The sequence below is a fragment of the Amphiura filiformis genome, chromosome 8, assembly GCF_039555335.1.
Source record: "Amphiura filiformis chromosome 8, Afil_fr2py, whole genome shotgun sequence".
NCBI classification, from domain to species: Eukaryota; Metazoa; Echinodermata; class Ophiuroidea; order Amphilepidida; family Amphiuridae; genus Amphiura; species Amphiura filiformis.
Genome location: NC_092635.1, coordinates 37,177,248 through 37,196,614, shown reverse-complemented (window position 1 = coordinate 37,196,614; position 19,367 = coordinate 37,177,248). Strand labels below are relative to the sequence as shown.

Sequence of the window (19,367 nt, the reverse complement as noted above, 5' to 3'; positions counted from 1 at the left end):
TTATCTGATTTTGATACTTATAAGAGATAAATGGATTCCTCCTCCACATTATCCTAAAATGTAATATAATACTAATTCCAGTTTCAAAATACTTCTTTCCTGATCGTTATGATTGACTATAACCCTAATCTTTACCTAAATGCAATATCATAGTAATGAAAGCTTAGATATGATAGCTCCCCCCCCAAAAAAAAACCACCTTTTTAAAAAATGCCAAATATGTGGGTCGGTAAGTGAAGCAGTGTATATTCTTATAATTGACTATAACCCTAATCTTTACCTAAATGCAATATCATAGTAATGAAAGCTTAGATATGATAGCTCCCCCAAAAAAAAAACACCTTTTTAAAAATGCCAAATATGTGGGTCGGTAAGTGAAGCAGTGTATATTCTTATAATTGACTATAACCCTAATCTTTACCTAAATGCAATATCATAGTAATGAAAGCTTGGATATGATAGCTCCCTCCCCCCAAAAAAAACACACCCTTTTTTAAAAATGCCAAATATGTGGGGCGGTAAGTGAAGCAGTGTATATTCTTTAGATAACAGCACCCTATGTCTATTTGTGTGTATCAACTGTTTGCATTATCTAAAACACTGAGTATATTTTGTTTTTGTTTACTTCTTTCTCAGCTGTTGATTTCTTCAATCAAATAAATATGTTGTATGGTACCATCACAGAATTCTGCACACCTGAAGTATGCCCTATTATGTCTGCAGGCCCAAGGTAAGCATATTTTATTCAGCAACAAATGAACAACATGATCTATAAGGGCTGGCTGAATGTGGGTGTTTGCACACACAGTCGAAGGTTGACAGAAAATCTCATTTTCATCACATTCAGATCACTTTTTGTTGCAGACAGTGAAATAAGGGCTATTCCAGTTGATATCCATACACCCCATGGAAGACATGACCTTACTCTTCTGCACAGGGATTGTATATATTTCAAATAATGGGTTGCCTGAATGGTTGACTACATTTGAAATTGACACACCCGGTGTGGAAGATTCAGGTTATGCCTTCCAAAGGGGGTGTATGGATTTCAACTGTAACAGCCTAATTGTTGACAGCTGGAGTGATTAAGAAGCACTTTCTTCTATTGCTGATGCACAGATTTTCAAAAGCTGATGAAAGTAGGCCGCAGAGATTATTACTTAACACTGCCAGTGATACACTCACAATTATTATCGCTTATTATTGAGGATTTTGAATACACTGTCTGTCATGGGAAGTAGTTAGGACTGGGTTGTACACGTTAATCCCAACTACAAAGACGTGTAACATTTTGGAATAGAGGACACTAACAACATCCGAAAATAGTATTAAAATTATTTGATTTGAAAGCCAACCCCATTATATCTGGGTGTGTCTGGTTTTTTACGATGCATCACAGTTGTATTGCAGCATATGTATATGTCAAGTACAGCTGTACATCAATTTAAAACCGTGCAAATATAAAATACTAACTCCCAGTCAAATTACTAGCATTATATGTGTCATGGCAAGGCTCTGTTAAAATCATCTTAAGAGACAATTCAAAATTAATTGCACTGAGGGTGTGTATTGGTTTGCTAACGAGGTGTAACGAGGTGTGCTCGTTATCGGTCTCCCTGTTTGCAGAGAGTGAGGATGATGATGATTTTAGCACGTCTCGTGTCAAATTTTGTCACGTTATAGTAGAGAGGATGCTAAGTGATTCAAGAGCAATTAAGAAATATCTGTAGAAGTGATTTACTTTCAAATCTTGGGTGGGGATGACACATGTACAAGGCTCAAGCTTTGCTTAATAGGTGTGCCTCTTTTGCTTCTGCGAATATAAATGGAGTACAAATATACTCATAGTATGCAGTTTCGTATTAGATAGTGTGGATGATTTTAAATACTAAAATAACAGAATATTACATTTGATCCATTTTGGAAGATACCGACATGTTCATTAGAATATTTAAACTGGCTGTCGGGTCCTACCGAATATATTAGACTAAAGCCGCGGTCTGGGGCCCTTGTGGATTTAGCGAGCATGTAGAGCGAGTAACCAAGGAAACGATCAGCCGAGCGTGCAACGCAACCTCTCTGGATAGTTTACTAAAGTAACAGAGCCCAAAAGTAGTGCAAGGAATAGCCCTTTGCATAATGCTATGTTTATAGGCCACCATTATTGATTTGTCAAGCATAAGGAGACATAAATAGTGTACATCCAGCATTTATCGACCAAAACCCGACATCAAATGACAGTGTGCACAGTGATGTCAATCAGTCTGGAAAAGTGTGTGTGTGTGGGGTGGGGGGGGTGGTGGCATTTGACTTGAATGATCAAAAAGTGGCTAAAAACAATAAAAAATGAAAAATTGGTCTTTTACCCAAAAAGTGTGGGAGGGCACCAGGGAGGGCACATCTCCATCTATCAGTACAACACATAAGCACTGTACACTTTAAATCAAACCGGGCCCATGGCAAAGTAATCCGGAGGTTCAGGTTCACTATTTTGCCTTCCATGGGTGACACACAAACGTGGCAAAGTCTGGACTCTTTCTAACACTGTTGAACCTACCCATCTTCAGGCTGGTTATGAAAATACATGTATACAGACTTGTGTATATGTACCTTTGCAAAATTGGAGATTATGACTCATACCAATAGTAGGCTGACCACAAAATAGTTTGAGCACTACTATTTAATAAACAGAGTTTGATGGTTTCCATTGGTGTGCAGTTTAAATTAGGGAAAATTCATTGCCACTGAAAACATGCTCATTACATGTATGGAAGCAGCTTACATGTGTGTTATTACTAGGCACTTGTTGGCATTGTTTGATTGTTGCTAGTAAGAGATAGGATCACTAATGAGGACAGGTGATCAATTAAGACATCTGTGGCACATTCACCTGTCATAATGATGGATTAGACTTAATTGCCCTTTGTCTAAATGAACTTGTTTGTTGCTTTGATCTCGTAGTTGTACTAGTATTCCCTCAATAGTGATGTGTATCACATAGGTTGCGCAAATGACAGTACATTTTTTAAGTACTGTATAAGTGGTAATTTTCGTGTGCAGTTATTTTCGCGATTTGCAGTGAGAGACACATATTCGCTAATGTTATTTTCGCGATTGCCCAGTCCTTCCCTATACTTGTAATCAAGGGTCGCGCTAGGCTGCGTTTTTGCGTCCCGGACCCACCAAAACCCGAATCTCACGCATGAATATTGCAAAAGCAGTGAGTTATTGCGTCCGTCAGACGCAACAAAAATTCCCACATGTTGTTTTCTATATCCAGGTTTAATAAAACTAGGCTCAAAAGTTTCCTCAACTTGCATTATGCACATCATTTTCGAAGCAACTGAACCCCTGAAATACCAAATTATGGCCTTATTGTACTACAATAATTAATATTATGCACAGTAATACTGCTTTATGAGTGAAAATTTTGACAGCAAAACAGCTGTGATATCGCTCAGCGAAAAATACGGTGAGATCTCTTACAGCCATTGTATGTTTACTGGTAACTACAGAAAATAGAGGGCAGTATAAAAAGTATTATTGGGCCGCCAGTGGCGGGCGGTAAATATTAGGTAATTATACTAATTTGATTGAAATAAAAAAAAAAGGAAAAAAAAAAAAAAAAGAAAGAAAAAAGAAAAAAAAGAAAGAAAGAAGAAAAGAAAGAAAAAAAAAAAAAAAAAAAAAAAAAAAAAGAAAGAAAAAAAAAGAAAGAAAAAAAAAAAAAGAAAAAAAAAAAAAGAAAAAAAAAAAAAAAAAAAAAAAAAAAAAAAAAGAAAGAAAAGAAGAAAAAAAGGAAGAAAAGAAAAGAAAAGAAAGTAAAGAAAGAGAAAAGAATGAAAGAAAAACAAAAAAATACAATAATATTTAATAAACCCCTGCCCCCCACCCAAAAAAAAAAAAATAGTATGGTATTAGGCCAAATAAAAAAATAAACATGTTTCACGTCCCCTCCCGCTTCCTTGTAGGAGGTTTCCTCAAATATATTTTTATTTTTTGAAATTCAGTTATAACTTTTCAAAAAATGTCTAGGAAGTTGGGATGCATTCTATAGCCTTGTTAAGATACAAGAAACACTTTAGGAAGGTTTTGTGATCATTAGAGGGGGTGTAACTCTCAGAACAACAAATAAAAAAGGGCCTCCTCCTTTTTCCAGGCATTATTGTATACGCTAAAACAGCTCTAAGTATGAGTATTTACACCAATTTTGCGATAAAAAATAGAAAATAAAAAGCCCCCTCCTCCTCCTTATTTTCGAAAACCCGGACGTGAAACATGTTTTATTTTTTACTTGGCCTTACACAAATAGATTGAATTGGCTAGACAATTATGAATAGTTGGGACCCCCGATATTTCTTTAGGGACCCCCCATTTTTGCATTTTCTTTTGGACCTAGCGCTACCCTTGCTTGTAATACGTTATTGCATATTGGAGCTGTAATAGCGAAGTACGCGAAAATAAAATCCTCATGAAAATTACCACTTATACAGTAGGCCTATACTATAGGCTCCTTGAACATGTAGATGAGGTGGCACCATTTAATTAAAAGCAAAGGGATTGGTATAGGGCCTATCCATATGCTTGAGGGTCTAATTCGAACCGAGCTTTAAAAGCATGTGACTTCAATAAAAGAATGAGACCACTGCCAGCCACATGTAGTGGTATGACATTACATATCACCTCATATCAGTGATATTGTTTATTCATAACAATATCAACACAGCCAGTCATAGTAGAGATGCACTTTCAAGTTAACTTTTGACATTCCGTTAACAATATGTTATTGTGCGCTTGACATGCCTGACTGCTCCTGTAAATGATCTTTAATAACAATTCTCAAAATTCACTGTCTATGCATGAGATAATATGACCTTGATACTTTTGACTTCTGTTTCAGCAAGAAGTTGGTATGGTATTACACAGAAGAATAGGACCCTTTGATTCAATTTGCTTGCTGAATTGCAATTTAATTTGACATGTAGGAGGGGAATTACTGCTTGTTTACAAGAATCTACAGTGTTGTAAAACTATAACCTTAGCAACAAGGGAGTTCTGCAGATGTTTTAAGAGGGTGTCCATAAGCTATTTGCTTTTAGGGTGTGAGGTGGTTTGGATATGTATTTAAAATTGAAATTAGAATATGGTGCAACAGGTCCCTAATTATTTTCATTTTTTTAGCCATAGGAAAAAATAGTTAATTTGAAATTGCTGGGAAATTTAACAGCAAGATTGCTAATATCCTGTTTTGGGAACAAAAGAGGAAAGAATGAAAGTTTGTTCCCCTCATTGAGACCACAGATCCTGGAAAGTGTTTGTGTCTAATGTAAAACCTTCCATGTTAAAAGGGGCATTTTGTATTTGTCACCCTGCTTGCATTCATGCATTAACCTTTGATAGTGAAAGATGTTCTCGTTCGGCATGTGCATTTAATGTATCATGCTTGATTACATGCATGTAGGCCTACTGGGAACAATTACATGGATTCATGTACCTATTCAGTACAAATTCCCTGAGTAGTATAAAAGGGAAAGTCAGGGAAACAGTTTTAAAATGCAGAAAAATAGTAATATTTGATGAAGCATGCTGTTTAGAATTGTTTAGTTCAAAGGTCATGTACCCTTCTTGATCCTAGAATATGAAGACGGCATAAAAGTTGCACTTTTTGAAGGTGTAGGTCAATTCTGCAATTGCTTTTACATCAGATACTTGTAATGAATTTTGCAGATATATTCATTCATAGTTTCTAGTTGCTGAATTATTGTTGAAAGTTAGTATCTGAAATAGATTCTGTGAATAAGTTCACCAGGACTGCTATATTACTATGGACCACAATGGCCTCATCCCAATGGCATAGTTCAATAACCTCAATTAAACAAGCAGAGTGCAAAATTTGACCTCAAGTTGCAGAGTATGAGTTTTTGTACCCAAATTTTCAAAGGCCATTCAATGAATGTACAAATGTATTGTGGTCAATGAATTGTGCCCTGATAGATGAGCATGTTGTAGATCCTAGTTTATCCTAGTGTTTCTTTAAAAATATCTTGGTAAATGATGTTTCACAAGTAAATTTAGTCAGCGTTTTAGACATTTCAATTTCTGATCAGAATATTTCATCAATAATGCGCTGATCTAAACACTGCACCTCCACTGGCTATATACTCCTACTCTCATCCCCAGAGTGTGATGTTCACTAAGTCATGTATAATATGATCTTGCAATGAACAGTACACTTTGGGAATGAGAGTTGGGAGTTTTACCAGAGTAGGGACGCAGCTGAGCACTTGATCGGCACATTACTGATGAAATCATTCAATCGGAAGACGAAACATTTAAAATGTGATTAAATGAATGGACTTGTAAAACATAATTTACCAAGTTGTTATGAGATGGATTGCTAATCTTACTATAACCACTTCTTTTATAAATGGTGCCTTTTGAGCATTGAGTTTGAAGAAATGGGAATGCATGTTAAATGTAAGGTTCAAAACAATAATGAAATTATGGGAATATAGCAAAAGGCAACCTTCCCATATGTGAGAAACACTTTTTGTTATCTCCACTTACAGTTACATGCAAAACATAACACATCATTCTGTTTTAAAAATATTTATGTGAGTTGCAGACATAACCAGCATGCATTCATTCTACAAAAATAACGTTTAGACTTTCACACATGTGTGTTTGCATTCAACTTTCTATTCTGTTTTGCTTTTAGATACGAGTATCATTGGGCAGATGGACAGACTGTGAAAAAGCCTATCAAATGTTCAGCACCTAAATACATAGATTATTTAATGACGTGGGTACAGGATCAATTAGATGATGAAACAGTGTTTCCTTCAAAAATAGGTAAGTTTTGCACAACTGTCCCTGGTTTTTCACATATGTGCCCATCCATCACAAACTGGTCGTAAAGTCGGCATTTACTATTTTGAGATACAATCAAAAACAATAGATGGATTTCTATGTAAAATATATAAGAAATTTGACCTTTGATGAACCATAACTTCACTTCCAGATGTCAGATGAAGCTGGTTGAGGTGTCATACTAAAGCTGAAAGTACATCGTTACAAAATCTGCAATAAACAGAAAATGGTCTAGAGCCGACTTCACTACCACTTCGTGGTGGATGGTCACATATTTTGAAAATAAGACCTTTATTTTCACAAGAGAGCTACAGAAGAGCCATTGGGCTATTCCAGTTGGAAATCCATACACCCCTATGGAAGACATGACCTTAATCTCCCGCACAGGGAGTGTGAATTTCAAATGGGACTGCCTGAATTGGTGACTCCATTTGAAATCTATTCTCCCTGTGTGGAAGATTAAAATTGTGTTTTCCATAGGGGGTATATGGATTTCAGTTGGAATAGGCCGTTAGTAGATATTTTTAAAGGGAGTGGTTTTGGGTTGTACAACTTCAGCATTTTTAGAACTCAACTAGTCGGCATCAAATAGTCATGACTATTGACGACTATTTGGAGGTCAAAATTTGAATAAAAAGTCTAGGTCACTTTAACCCCCCAAATGCTCAAATCAAGATGTGTAAGATTTGTTTAAGATTGAATGACGTCACATAGGCAATATATGATACAAAGACACAAGGTATTGGAACAGGCGTTACAGAACTTGCTTTTACAAACAGCTCACAGACTGTGCGTGTATCTCATGGACTGCGGAATTAATCTAACTCTGATTTGTAGGTCATCTGAAGGAAAAGACCTTAATGCATCACAAGTTGTGTGGCCGTCAGTGACTGTGTCAGTCTGGATGTCCCTGTGTCGGTCAACAATTTGGCCTCATATGAACAGTTCAAATCCTATTGCAACCATATTATGTTTTGATGAATCCAAGTGTGTGTGAAAATATTGGATCCAAAACATAATAATGATAAAATTTGATGCTTTATGTCCAATATTTATTGGTCTCGCTTTGAGTTTTAAAATATTGGACTCAACTACGTCTCATCCAATATTTCAAAACTCATAGCTCGACCAATAGATATGGAAACCCTCAATGATTGGTGGTGAAAAAAAGGTTTCACATGAATATGTAATATGCATGGTGTTCACTATATCTTCAGACGACCTATCTGGGACAGTTGTCCCTATTTTTGCTATTTTTCAAAAGGTCATTAAAAATGTTGGAAATAAAGCAAATATAAATGCATCATCAGATCCTATAAGAAAAATGAATATGTCCGAAAGCAGTATGTGAAGTGTGTTTTGCTTTGATCGGTTTTTGATATCTAAGAGTGTAGGAAACATACATTAAAATAAAATGTTACAATATCGGGGCATATATTACATCTTGTAAATTGTAAGGGATTACATGTACTTACCACAAATGTAGATTAGAGAAATTGTCGTCTGCATCACATACTGTTGTATCTCAGAAGGCTGCCTTGTGGGATTTTTATTATCATTGTTTTATTTCATATTAATATTTAATATTTCAGCATGCTTATAAAATAAAAAAGTCACACCTGGCAGCCTTTTCAGATGTGTCAGTATGTGATGCAGACTACGAAATATTTCTCTATATTTATCTTGGTTAATTTTAATAATTGCCTTTTCTTCCTGTTTTGAGGTTTTATCGTGAAATCTGTAATTTATCTGTAAGTTATTAAAGAACAAAACAGGAAGGAATTCTGAGTTTGTACAAGGCATGTGTTGTATGTAACGAGGCGAAATATATCACTATTATATAATCACTATTAAAGTGATTATATCATATAGAACAAACTCAAAGTTGGGGAAAAATAGCAGGGTTGGAACATGGCTCTACTTTTGTAAAAAAAGTATATCCTGGTTGGGGTGGATTTTATGTGAACCTGGAGCTACTTGTAACCAACCAAGAGTTACAACACACAGCTATATGTGATCTCAGAGAAGATATCTTACCCTTCCCAGAATCCTTTGCAACATGATGCATAACCTCATTGCATCAAATGACACTCCTATTACTTTGTACAGATTCCCTTTGTTTTCATGTTGAGAATAAACTGGCTAAACATGGATCGATAGTCATGAAATAAACATAATTTGCAAGATCTGGATGTGCTCTGTTCATTAAGGTATTTTTTGTCACTATCCATATCGACCCATGTTGCACTGGATAGTAAATCAGTATAGAAAATTGAAATGAAAGAAATGCATTGTGGGAAGTGTAAGATAGCTTAGGTCTCTGATGTAATGTAGCATGCAAATATGTGATATTGAGACTTTTTAGTGGGAGAGCATTGATGCAGCTTGCTGAACAGTGCGTCCAAAAATAGAAAATCGCCTCACTGACGTGCCATAGTGGGAGCCTTGATTTTTATTTTCATGCAGTTTTTCATTTGAATCATTCCCTTTTGAAAACATTTACACATTGAAACCGACCTAAAGTGTTATTATTAGTCTTTATGTAGCTGTATACCATTATATTTATAATGCTGAAAATTTAACTTAAAAATTGACTATAACTTATTTTTGTTCTCCATCTCTCCCACTCTTGTTCAGGTGTGCCATTCCCAAAGAACTTCTCCACAATGGCGAAAACAATACTCAAGCGTTTATTCAGGGTCTACGCACACATATATCACCAGCACTTCTCGGAAATTGTCAAACTCCAGGAGGAAGCGCATCTCAACACATCGTTCAAACATTTCATCTTCTTTGTGCAAGAATTCAATCTAATAGACAGGAAAGAACTGGCACCATTGCAGGAACTCATAGACAGATTAACGCACACTGGCAAATAAGGACCATATGATTGGCGCTAGTCGGTTTAATGTATTCATATGATTTTAATATTATTATGACATGTAGCTGAGGAGTAGGGAGAATGAATGATTGTGAATGCACAAATTATTGCAACAGGCCGTGCCTGGAATATATGCGGCAGTGGAGATATCTTTGTTTTCAACAGTTTTTTGTTTACATCTGTGAACTAATCATCACAGTTGAAGGAGTAACTTCCAAGCTTTACCTGTGCTATCTAGAGCTTTCCTTCACCTGATTCGATTCAGCTAATCGTCATGTAGTGTTGGACTGTCAGAGCATTTTGTGCAGCGGGTATCCCAGCCGACATTTGCGGAATCGGGTTGAAAGGTTATACAAGCCTTGAATTAATAGTTTGTATGTGTTTCTGTTTGGCAACTGGTTCAAAGGGTATAGAGTCATTAGACCCAACACCTGTCTTAAACCTTACATTCTAATACAGGTGGCCCTTTGCACTGGTCTGCCATCTTGGTCCCAAAACGAGGTTCTGCCTGCAACGCATACATGCTAAAAGCTTTTTTAGCATTGCCCAAGAAGGCTTTTGCAAAGCGTATGTGGTAATTCAGTATGCATATGTAAGGTGTACGCACATATAACACGCACTTGGGGTAGAACCTCATTTTGAGATGACCATTCAAAATGCCAACAGACCACATCAGGAGTCATTGGTGTTAGTTCACCATGAAGAAGTCTGCTATAGGTGATACATCAGCATATTTTGGACAAAAAGTTGAGGATTAGAGTTGCTAATTGCATCACTGGAATCGGAACAAATTATGTCGCAGTGGATTTAAGAGATTAACCCAAACTTGTGGTACACGTGTTGAAGCTCACAAGTATCTGCCAAGTGCATATTTATCCATCAATCTATATATTACCGGTATCATTACTATCTACTGTAGGTGTAATCTGAGACCTCATCTTAAGCTTCATTATAGTGTGTCCAAAACAAAAATAGGTAACACTTGTAAAAAACAACTTGCTTGTTGTGCTGTATAAATATATACCTTGGGAACATGACTACAGTGTATAAGTATTTGTACAGAGAATTTTTATGTGTGTTATCAGAGAGTTGGATGTGCAGTAAGCTGTCGTGTTGTACAGCTGTTGTCTGCAATTCCAATGGTGAAATGCGCTATTCCAGTAGATATCAAATGGAGTCACCCATTCAGGTAACTCCATTTGAAATTCACACTCCCTGTGAATGTCATGTCTTACATAAGGGGTATGGATTTCAAGTGGAATAATCCAATGTTGCATCAATGGATGTAAGTTGCAAAAAATTACTGATAGGCCTACTACAATTAATTTTTTATTTCTTCTGTGGTCGGAGCTGTGCTGATTGGGTGTTCAATAGTCTTGACAACAAGACGGTTTATCCATTGGTGGTCGGCCCGTATAAGGGGAGGAGACCTCGCTACTTTTATCGATCACCAGCGTGTACCTTGACCACGAAATAAATAAATTAACTGTAGCACTCCATACGAGACTTGGTGCAAGTCTAATACATGTGGTAGCTGCAAAACGCATACATCAATATACCTGATGTAGATTGCATGCAGACTCGCATTGGGTACTTGGTATTGGTATTTTAAATTAAATCATACTTTCAGAAGTATTAAATTAACAATTTATTGTGAAACAAAAAGACTCTGTAGAAAAGTTTTACATACAATGTATGTACATGTAACATTATTCAAATATTTGAATATAAAGTTAATAATGCTAATATTGAATCTTGAATAATGTTACAAATATTATTCCTTTATCTTAATTACCTTAATTTGAATTTTACCTTAATTACTGTATTAAACTTTGAAAACAATGCATGAGTTATTGTCAATAATTTTAGGTTCAAAGTGTAGCTTTGAAAGCAAATGTGAATGCTATTGACTCCTTGGGCCTACTGTGTTTCATACAGAGCCCCTGATTGGTTAATTACCATGATATAAGCATCTGAGTAACCAATCAAAATGGGAGCTTTTAAATCTTGCAGCCATACTAAATATTCTTACCACATGACATCTCTGATTGGCACAATACATGATATAGCTCTCTTTGTAACCAATCAAAATAGTTCTTAGAAGCAGATAATTTGGCAGGTAGTGCCCATGGGGTTAACTTTTAGTTGCAAAAGCATGAATGTTTCTTAAAAAGACTTTAAAACAGATATAGCCACCAAAGTTCAAATTGTTTTGTAAAAGGAAAGAAAGCAAATCATTTGTGATTGCAGCTCAAATAAAATATTGCTGTTGTATCAGAAAATTTGATATTACTGTATATGACTACGATCACACATAGTACATTGTACAATCTCTACTAATTGTCAATCAGTGTATGTTAATGGGCAATACCCATTGGGTCTGAATTAGTTGTAAATGGTACCACATGATACAATGAGAAACATTTATGAAACCTGCATTTCAATGTACATAGTGATATTGGACTGAGGCTTGATGATAATACCGAAGTACTAGTGAGTGAATGTAACCCAAGCAGAGGTAACTAATGTAGAGCGATACCATGACTTGTCAACAACACTGGTGTACCAAGCTTTGCATAGTTTAGGTTTCCTATTTGCGAAATGTTTTGATAGTGAAACCGAAAGCCTCATTATATCATAGTACTTGCATAACAATGCTAGTGAGAGCCTGTACTAATTACTAACTCAGTGTTTAATAATGGATGGATTACACTAAGTCTTTGCAGTTGGTCCCTATGGAATGAATAGATTGGCTGCAACAGAGCAACAAAGTCACATACAATGGCTGCCCTATGTCTCCTGCATCTATGATTCGTAAGATGGGTGTTCAGATCCAAAGGCTACATAAAGAGCCACATCCCAGACAGATGTGGCATCTTGGTTAGTGAGTTTAATTGGCTTCTTGTGCATTCGCATAATTGATTGTCTTTTGGATGCAATTAATAGTATCTGCAAAACAAATGGCTGCTCTGTATAATATTTCCAGCAACCTCTTGGCCTGATTATCAAATCAGTTTTGGTCTAAACGCTGGCATTTACATGGACACGCTTATAGACGGCAAAACAGCTGCCGCAATGTGTTGACGTCACTGCCATATCAGGGCGAAAAATGGTTTAGTCAATACTTGATTATGGCAATCGCTAGTGATCCATCCACTTGTCTTTTAGGTAGATAATTGCAAAAAATGGACAGTCAGAAATGCACAACCAGGACTATGCAAGTTCCATGAAGCAGCTATTATGAATTTATGACGCTTGACTTGCTTGCACTCACCTGATGAGATATCTTAAATGTAAACAATTGGAATTAGTGGTATTACTGTTAAGTGATACTATGGGGAAACAAGTACAAGCTGTAATTTAAGCATCGCTTTCTCTTTTGAATTTTAAATTCTGGCTGCACAGGCTTGTTAATAAATGATCACGGAAATGATGCACATGTAGTATACCTCTTGATAGGGCTACCTCATTAAAACATGAAAGAGGTTAAAAAGAAATGTGGATGCCTTGAGGATGTTGGTTTTAATGAGTTTGTGGGATTACTTGCATAAGTTGCATTTTAGTGTCGTCTGGTTGTGGCTATTTGCCAAAAAGCCCCATTTATTTGGGTTTTTAAACCATATAATACCAATTTGCACGGTTATTTTCTGAAACCAGGAATCTTGTTTAATTTTGAGTTTCAGAGGAGACAAGTTTTATCATGCAAAAAAAGTTGAATTATGTTTTGTTGTTTGCTTTATGTCTAAGTGGCTGTGTCAGTTTTAACTGATAAATATTGGGTTTCTTAACTCTCTACTTGTCCTTGAGCTACCATGGTAATACTTTGAATCGTTTTTTTTTTCAATACTTTGAATCGGTTTTTATTTCATTTTAGCATACTTGATTGCAATTTGCACCGGGTATCTAGAGCTCTGTATTCATATGCATTTCAAAGTTTATGTTATGAAAGTTAAGGTAGAAAGAAAAACTATGTACTTATTGTTATTGTATCAAATATTTTTGAAAGTTAATTTGCTCTATTACATCTTGGGCTAAATTCACAAACACATCTTATGCATCAAAAGTGCCCAAAGTCTCATATTGCAAGCAACACAAAGTCGCAATGGTTTCTGGGGCTTACAACAGGTTTGGGCACATGCGATGCGCTGTAGTCTTTGTGAAATTGGCCCACCCTGGTCCAGGGGATACATTTTTATCTCAAAGTAACTGTACATCTTATTTGATGAGGTTCTTTTTGAATTCTGATCAATATTTCATTGTTTTCAGCTGTAATTTAACCCACCCTATTGCTTCTATGTGTGTGATATTATAATTATGTGAAATTAGTATGGTTTTGTGAGATGAAAGAAATTGTGTGGATGTGTATCAAACCAATTGTAAGTTATCATCATAAATTTGTCAGACTGGGAGGATGCCAGAACATCATATTTTGTGCCTTTGTATTACGCAGTCACTTACAATGTTCTTGGTATGGCTATTATATGGACTCATACAGGGCCTGTATAGGTGTAGATACTCATAGGCTACTTTATTGTATACATTATGTCATATAGTTTGGTCAAAGGTAATTGTGAATATTCACCACACTATGGTCATTTGAGGCCAAAAAATGCAGTAGGCACTCTCTTAACAAGAATTAAAGGCTACCAAACCTTTTGCACCCATTCATAGCTACCTTTTATTAGAAGATATGTCATGTGAGGCAGCTATTCCACCTAAAAGCCACTATCTTGTGTGTTGACAACAAAATGAGCAATGATACATTCAACTCCTCTTCGTAAGTTGAATAGTGTTATTGTTCTATCAAAATATATGTGATTTTTTTTACTTCCTTTGAACAGAAAACTGCATCATCTTGTTATTTCTAATATGTGATGCGATCAAGCAAAATCATTCGGAACTCAGAAATATTAAATTTTCAGTTTCTTATATGATAGTAAAATGCTTTTACAAAGCTGCATTTTGCAGAAAACCCCCATTGAAATTGAACAATCAATTCCAAAGATAAGAGCAATTTACAAAACAACAGAAAACATAAGGAAATATTTCCTTTGTTTGGCTATATCTCAAAATTAATATTTCCGAGTTCCGACTGATTTTGCTTGATCGCATCACATTTGTGTCCATATAATCAGTGGATAAAGGGAATGGGTCGTTTTTCATGAGGTAGTGAAAAATCACATACAAGGTTTTGTACAAGGTTTTGGCAGAACATTGTCTATATATCGTCTGAGTATATAAAATAATGCTATTGTATCATGTCCACCTGTGGTGTACAAAGTGTGTACATTAAACATTTGTACTGTAGAAAAAGAAACATATTGTCTTTGATCAAATTATGTCAATAATATCAACTTATATGATGTCTTATCAAATATCAATTTAAAGATGAAAATGCTGAATTTTCCAATATCAGTTTGAAGATGAACATAAATTGTATATTTGGGTCGAGGCATGACATAAAAATATGAGTACAGGAAAAGGCAGTATTCTATGAGAGACTGTAATTTTGCAATCATAGATTAGCAAATATCAGTGCAGGTGTGAGAATTTCAAAAATTTAATTAAAAATTTTTTGACAGTTACCCAAAGTGTCATATTTTATCCCAGCATTCAACAAATGAGTATCAATATGCCTAGTAGTTGTTCAAGTGTTCTTAAGATCATCCTTTGAAGCCTAGATGTATATACGAAAAAATATCTGATGTTTGGTAAAAAATGTCTCGAATATAGATATAAATCAAAGTGATAAAGTGTATAGTATTCAGAAAAAAAAGAAAAAAAACATTACCCACACCAGGGGTCCATTTCACTAAACTTTTAACTTAAACTCTCCTTAACTCGGTAACCATTCTTAAGTTACAAATACCTTTTTACTAGATGTGACTTTACAAAGGGTCCCTGTAGTAAATCCCTATTACTTACGAAGAGTATCGACCGTAAGGTGTTTAATAAAAGGGTTTAATATGTTTTGTATTTTATTTATCATCAATATTGTATTTCAGTAATCTGAAGTTCAGTTTGAATGAGCATTTTGAAGTTACGATAAAGAATACTAAATTGGTTGGGTGGAACACTTAAAGTTATCTTGCCGATCACACAACATTATACACCTTACAAAATTAAACTAAATATTTATTATTCTCACTTTCTTCCTGTAAGGTTTACTGCAAATATTTATTGTACAAGTCTTCTTTCTCATGTCAATTTATTCTTCCAACTTGAATCACTATAAATATATGACACCAGCATTGTATTATCATCAAACCATGTACGGTAATAAATAATGGGCTATTCCAGTTGAAATCCATACTACCCCTGTGGAAGATTTTGGAAATATCTTCCACAGAGGGAGTATATTTTTCAAATGTAATTTGTCAGAGTTAATCATTTTGAAACCCATACTCCCCCTGTATTATGGCTTTACTTATATCTTCCACAACTGGAGTATTTTAAATGGAAGTTACCCAATTGTCTATTCTATTTGAAACACATACTCCCTCTGTGGAAGAGTTTAGCTAAATCTTCCACAGGGGTAGTGTGGAATTTAAATGGAATAGCCCATTGACATCATATTGATAAATCAAATGAAATCATATTCATCAATTTCCATTGAATGTTATTATATTAAAATGTGTGATGTAAATGTATGTTCATGAAGTATGTGTGTGTTATGGTAGCGCAAAAAACATATGAAAAGTTAATTTTATTGTCAAGAATAATATTCATAAAGAAAAAAAATAAGTAGATTAAATTTCATTGCTTACCCGATATCTTACATTTTCATTAAATTCTCATTAAGTTCAGGGGAATCCAGGGCTGTTCAATAACTGTTGGTTGCTGTTGTTAAAAAGCCAGTCCAGTCGGATATTGCTGCAAGGTATCCGCCTAACTGAGACAGAAGTATTTGTCAAACATGTGGATTACTCTCACTGAGTCAGATGAGTGGGTATTTTACCTGTATGATATTCCTGCCACTGGCATGTGAACAGGTGTTGAAGTACAGTCTGTATTGCGAGTGTTGACAATACCAAGTAGCATCTCTGTATGATGAGTCTTGGGGTATAGTACATGTAGCTGATTTGGACTGGTTAATCAATGCATTTTAGACTGCGGTATCTTGCTTAAAGTTGCAAAAATATTGTTTATTGAGGTGTAGGATAGGATAGTGGCATTCAGGCCACATTTACACTGTCCTATGATTCAGGGTGCGCTAAATGAAAATGAAATAACTACCGGTATATGGATCTTTATTGACCTTTTCGGTAAATCCCATAAACCTTTGCGGGTAGACCTGTGATGTCACATCGATGTGCAAATCGTTGCTGCGCAGTGCACACTTTACAGCTTTAAAATGCACAATAGCAATGTTCGTTAAATGATGTGCACATTAGCCTGACGTCAAATGACGGCATCTCAGGTCTACCCGCAACTTTGGATTATGGGATTTACCGAAAAGGTCAATTTATTGGCTTTCAGCATTATCAGCAGAAATGTATTTTGCTTTTCATCATACTATTCGCCACTATTTGTTTTTAGGTATTCGACTATTATGTTGCACACCAAAATATTATTCAGGTTTAAAATATATTTGTGTTAATTCTGATGTATTCTAATGTAATATTTCTCTTTTGTTTTCATATTGTAAGTTCTGATCTAAATTTGTTCATATTTTTATTTTTAAAATGTTAATTTTCCATCTAGAACCAATCATTATTGGATTTAGATTGACGTAATTATTCATATTTCCATATCCTTTCCTCTATATTAGCTACTTTATTTATTTAGTATAATATGCATGTGACCTGTTTCCACATAATGAACGTAAAGTTGCAAGACATTCCAATTTTGAGTTACTGTTCTTTGTTTGAAGACACTTGTATAGTCAGTGGTATGTCCTTTTTGAATGGGGACATAATGTGCTGTATTCTGTATTCATTTCTGTCCCCATTCGCAAAGGACATGCCAATACAGGTGTCTTCAAGAAAAGAACATCAACTCAGAAGTTGGAACGTCTTAAAACTCCAAACATGCGACATTACGCTGATATATTTGAAAGTACAACAGGCTGTCAGCTGAGAAAAGTATGCACAGACAATCAAAGGCAAACATGGAAGGCTCTATCGCTGAATGCTCTATAGATGGGTTGACCTCAATGTTTATCATCAAAGGCAAGGGACTGGTATATCGATATGCTTGACTGAACCCCATGCAACCACTACACTGTTCAATAGCCTTGTGATGTGGCAGGAGTTTTAAAAACACAAGCCCTGAACAAAATATGATGCGCGCGCATACTGCCAGGCAAAAAACAATGGAAATTGTGATGATGCGTGCGCATACTGCCAGGCATTGACATCAGAAGTCAACTCATCTATTGGCCATTGGGTTAGATTGAATCAGTTGGCAAGCTGCAATAGGCCAGCCATTTCAAAGATAGAATTACATGAATGTCTTGAAAGCAAAAACAGAAATTCAGGGTGCTTTAGTAAGGTATTACCATAGGGCATAGCATGTAATATACATGGGGACTTTGATTATTTAAATTGAAGGCTAGATCCACACTATTTCTCGTCTTGGCGATTTGGTGACATCACGCATTGAGGCAGCTGTTTTGCATGTACATCTACACGTATGCAGCATCTTTGAACATATATGTAATGTATGTACACCAGTGCTTTTAGCGAGTTTTCAAGCTGTACCTTATGAAATGCGTATTGACGACACTGACTCGCCAAGGTGATGTTGTGCACCTGTGCTTCAGATCTCATAACTTGGATTCTTGATTCTCAATTCTGAGGCTGTATGGACAATCTGTTCATCTGTAAAGAGCCATGGAAATAATTTGCCTTGAATTTTAAGGAAGCCACTAAGGCCATTGCCTGCCCTTTTTCAGTTTGGGCCTTGGTTCCCCAGTCTTTGGTCAACTTTAAAGTATTCTTCATTACTTGTTTGCCTTGGTGCCCTTCTTTGTCTTGACACACAATAGGCTGCTCCAGTTAAAATCCATACACCCCCAATGGAAGACATGACCTTAATTTCCCAGGGAGTGTGAATTTCAAAATGGGATTACCTGAATGGGCAACTCCATTCGAAATCTACACTCCCTGTGTGGGTTTTAAGGTTGTGTCTTCCATAGGTGGTGTATGGATTTAACTGGAATGGCCATATTGTCGGTGACTTTCACACTTACTAAATTAAGTGCAACAGAGCAGATCACTACAAGATGGTCAGAATTATGTCATTTTGGATCATGTACAAGAATCTATAGTATGTTTACAAGATATGCAAAAATTATAAAATATTGGCTGGTTTAAAGCAAAAATTAACTATTCAGTTCCTGAATTGAGAGAAGTTGATCACACTTTTGTGTTAGTGTAATTTGATGTAAATATTTATTTATCAATTTCATAAAAACAAATTATGCCCCACTCAAAACATTGGATTTACTACTATTTAAGTTTCTTTGTTGATAACATCATTGAAAAGATGTTTTTTGTTAGATTAGATCCATTATCCCTCCACTGTATATGAATGCTGCCTTGTTTCAGTGGGCTAGATAACATTTATTTCTAGAAACACAAGCGAAATGACTAAATAAAGTAAAATATTAAAA

The 19,367-nt window shown here is 35.6% G+C and overlaps 1 protein-coding gene across 1 annotated transcript in view; it reads left to right on the top strand.

The window, feature by feature from the left end:
* The window catches only part of LOC140158998 (MOB kinase activator 1B), a 31,727-nt gene extending 20,376 nt beyond the window's left edge, over positions 1 to 11,351 (top strand). The window contains exons 3-5 of the mRNA XM_072182298.1: positions 637 to 730; positions 6,719 to 6,852; positions 9,508 to 11,351. Coding sequence (XP_072038399.1) covers positions 637 to 730; positions 6,719 to 6,852; positions 9,508 to 9,749 — 470 coding nt within the window. The 3' untranslated portion in view covers positions 9,750 to 11,351. The remainder of the gene's footprint in view (positions 1 to 636; positions 731 to 6,718; positions 6,853 to 9,507) is intronic.
* Positions 11,352 to 19,367: the final 8,016 nt, after the last annotated feature.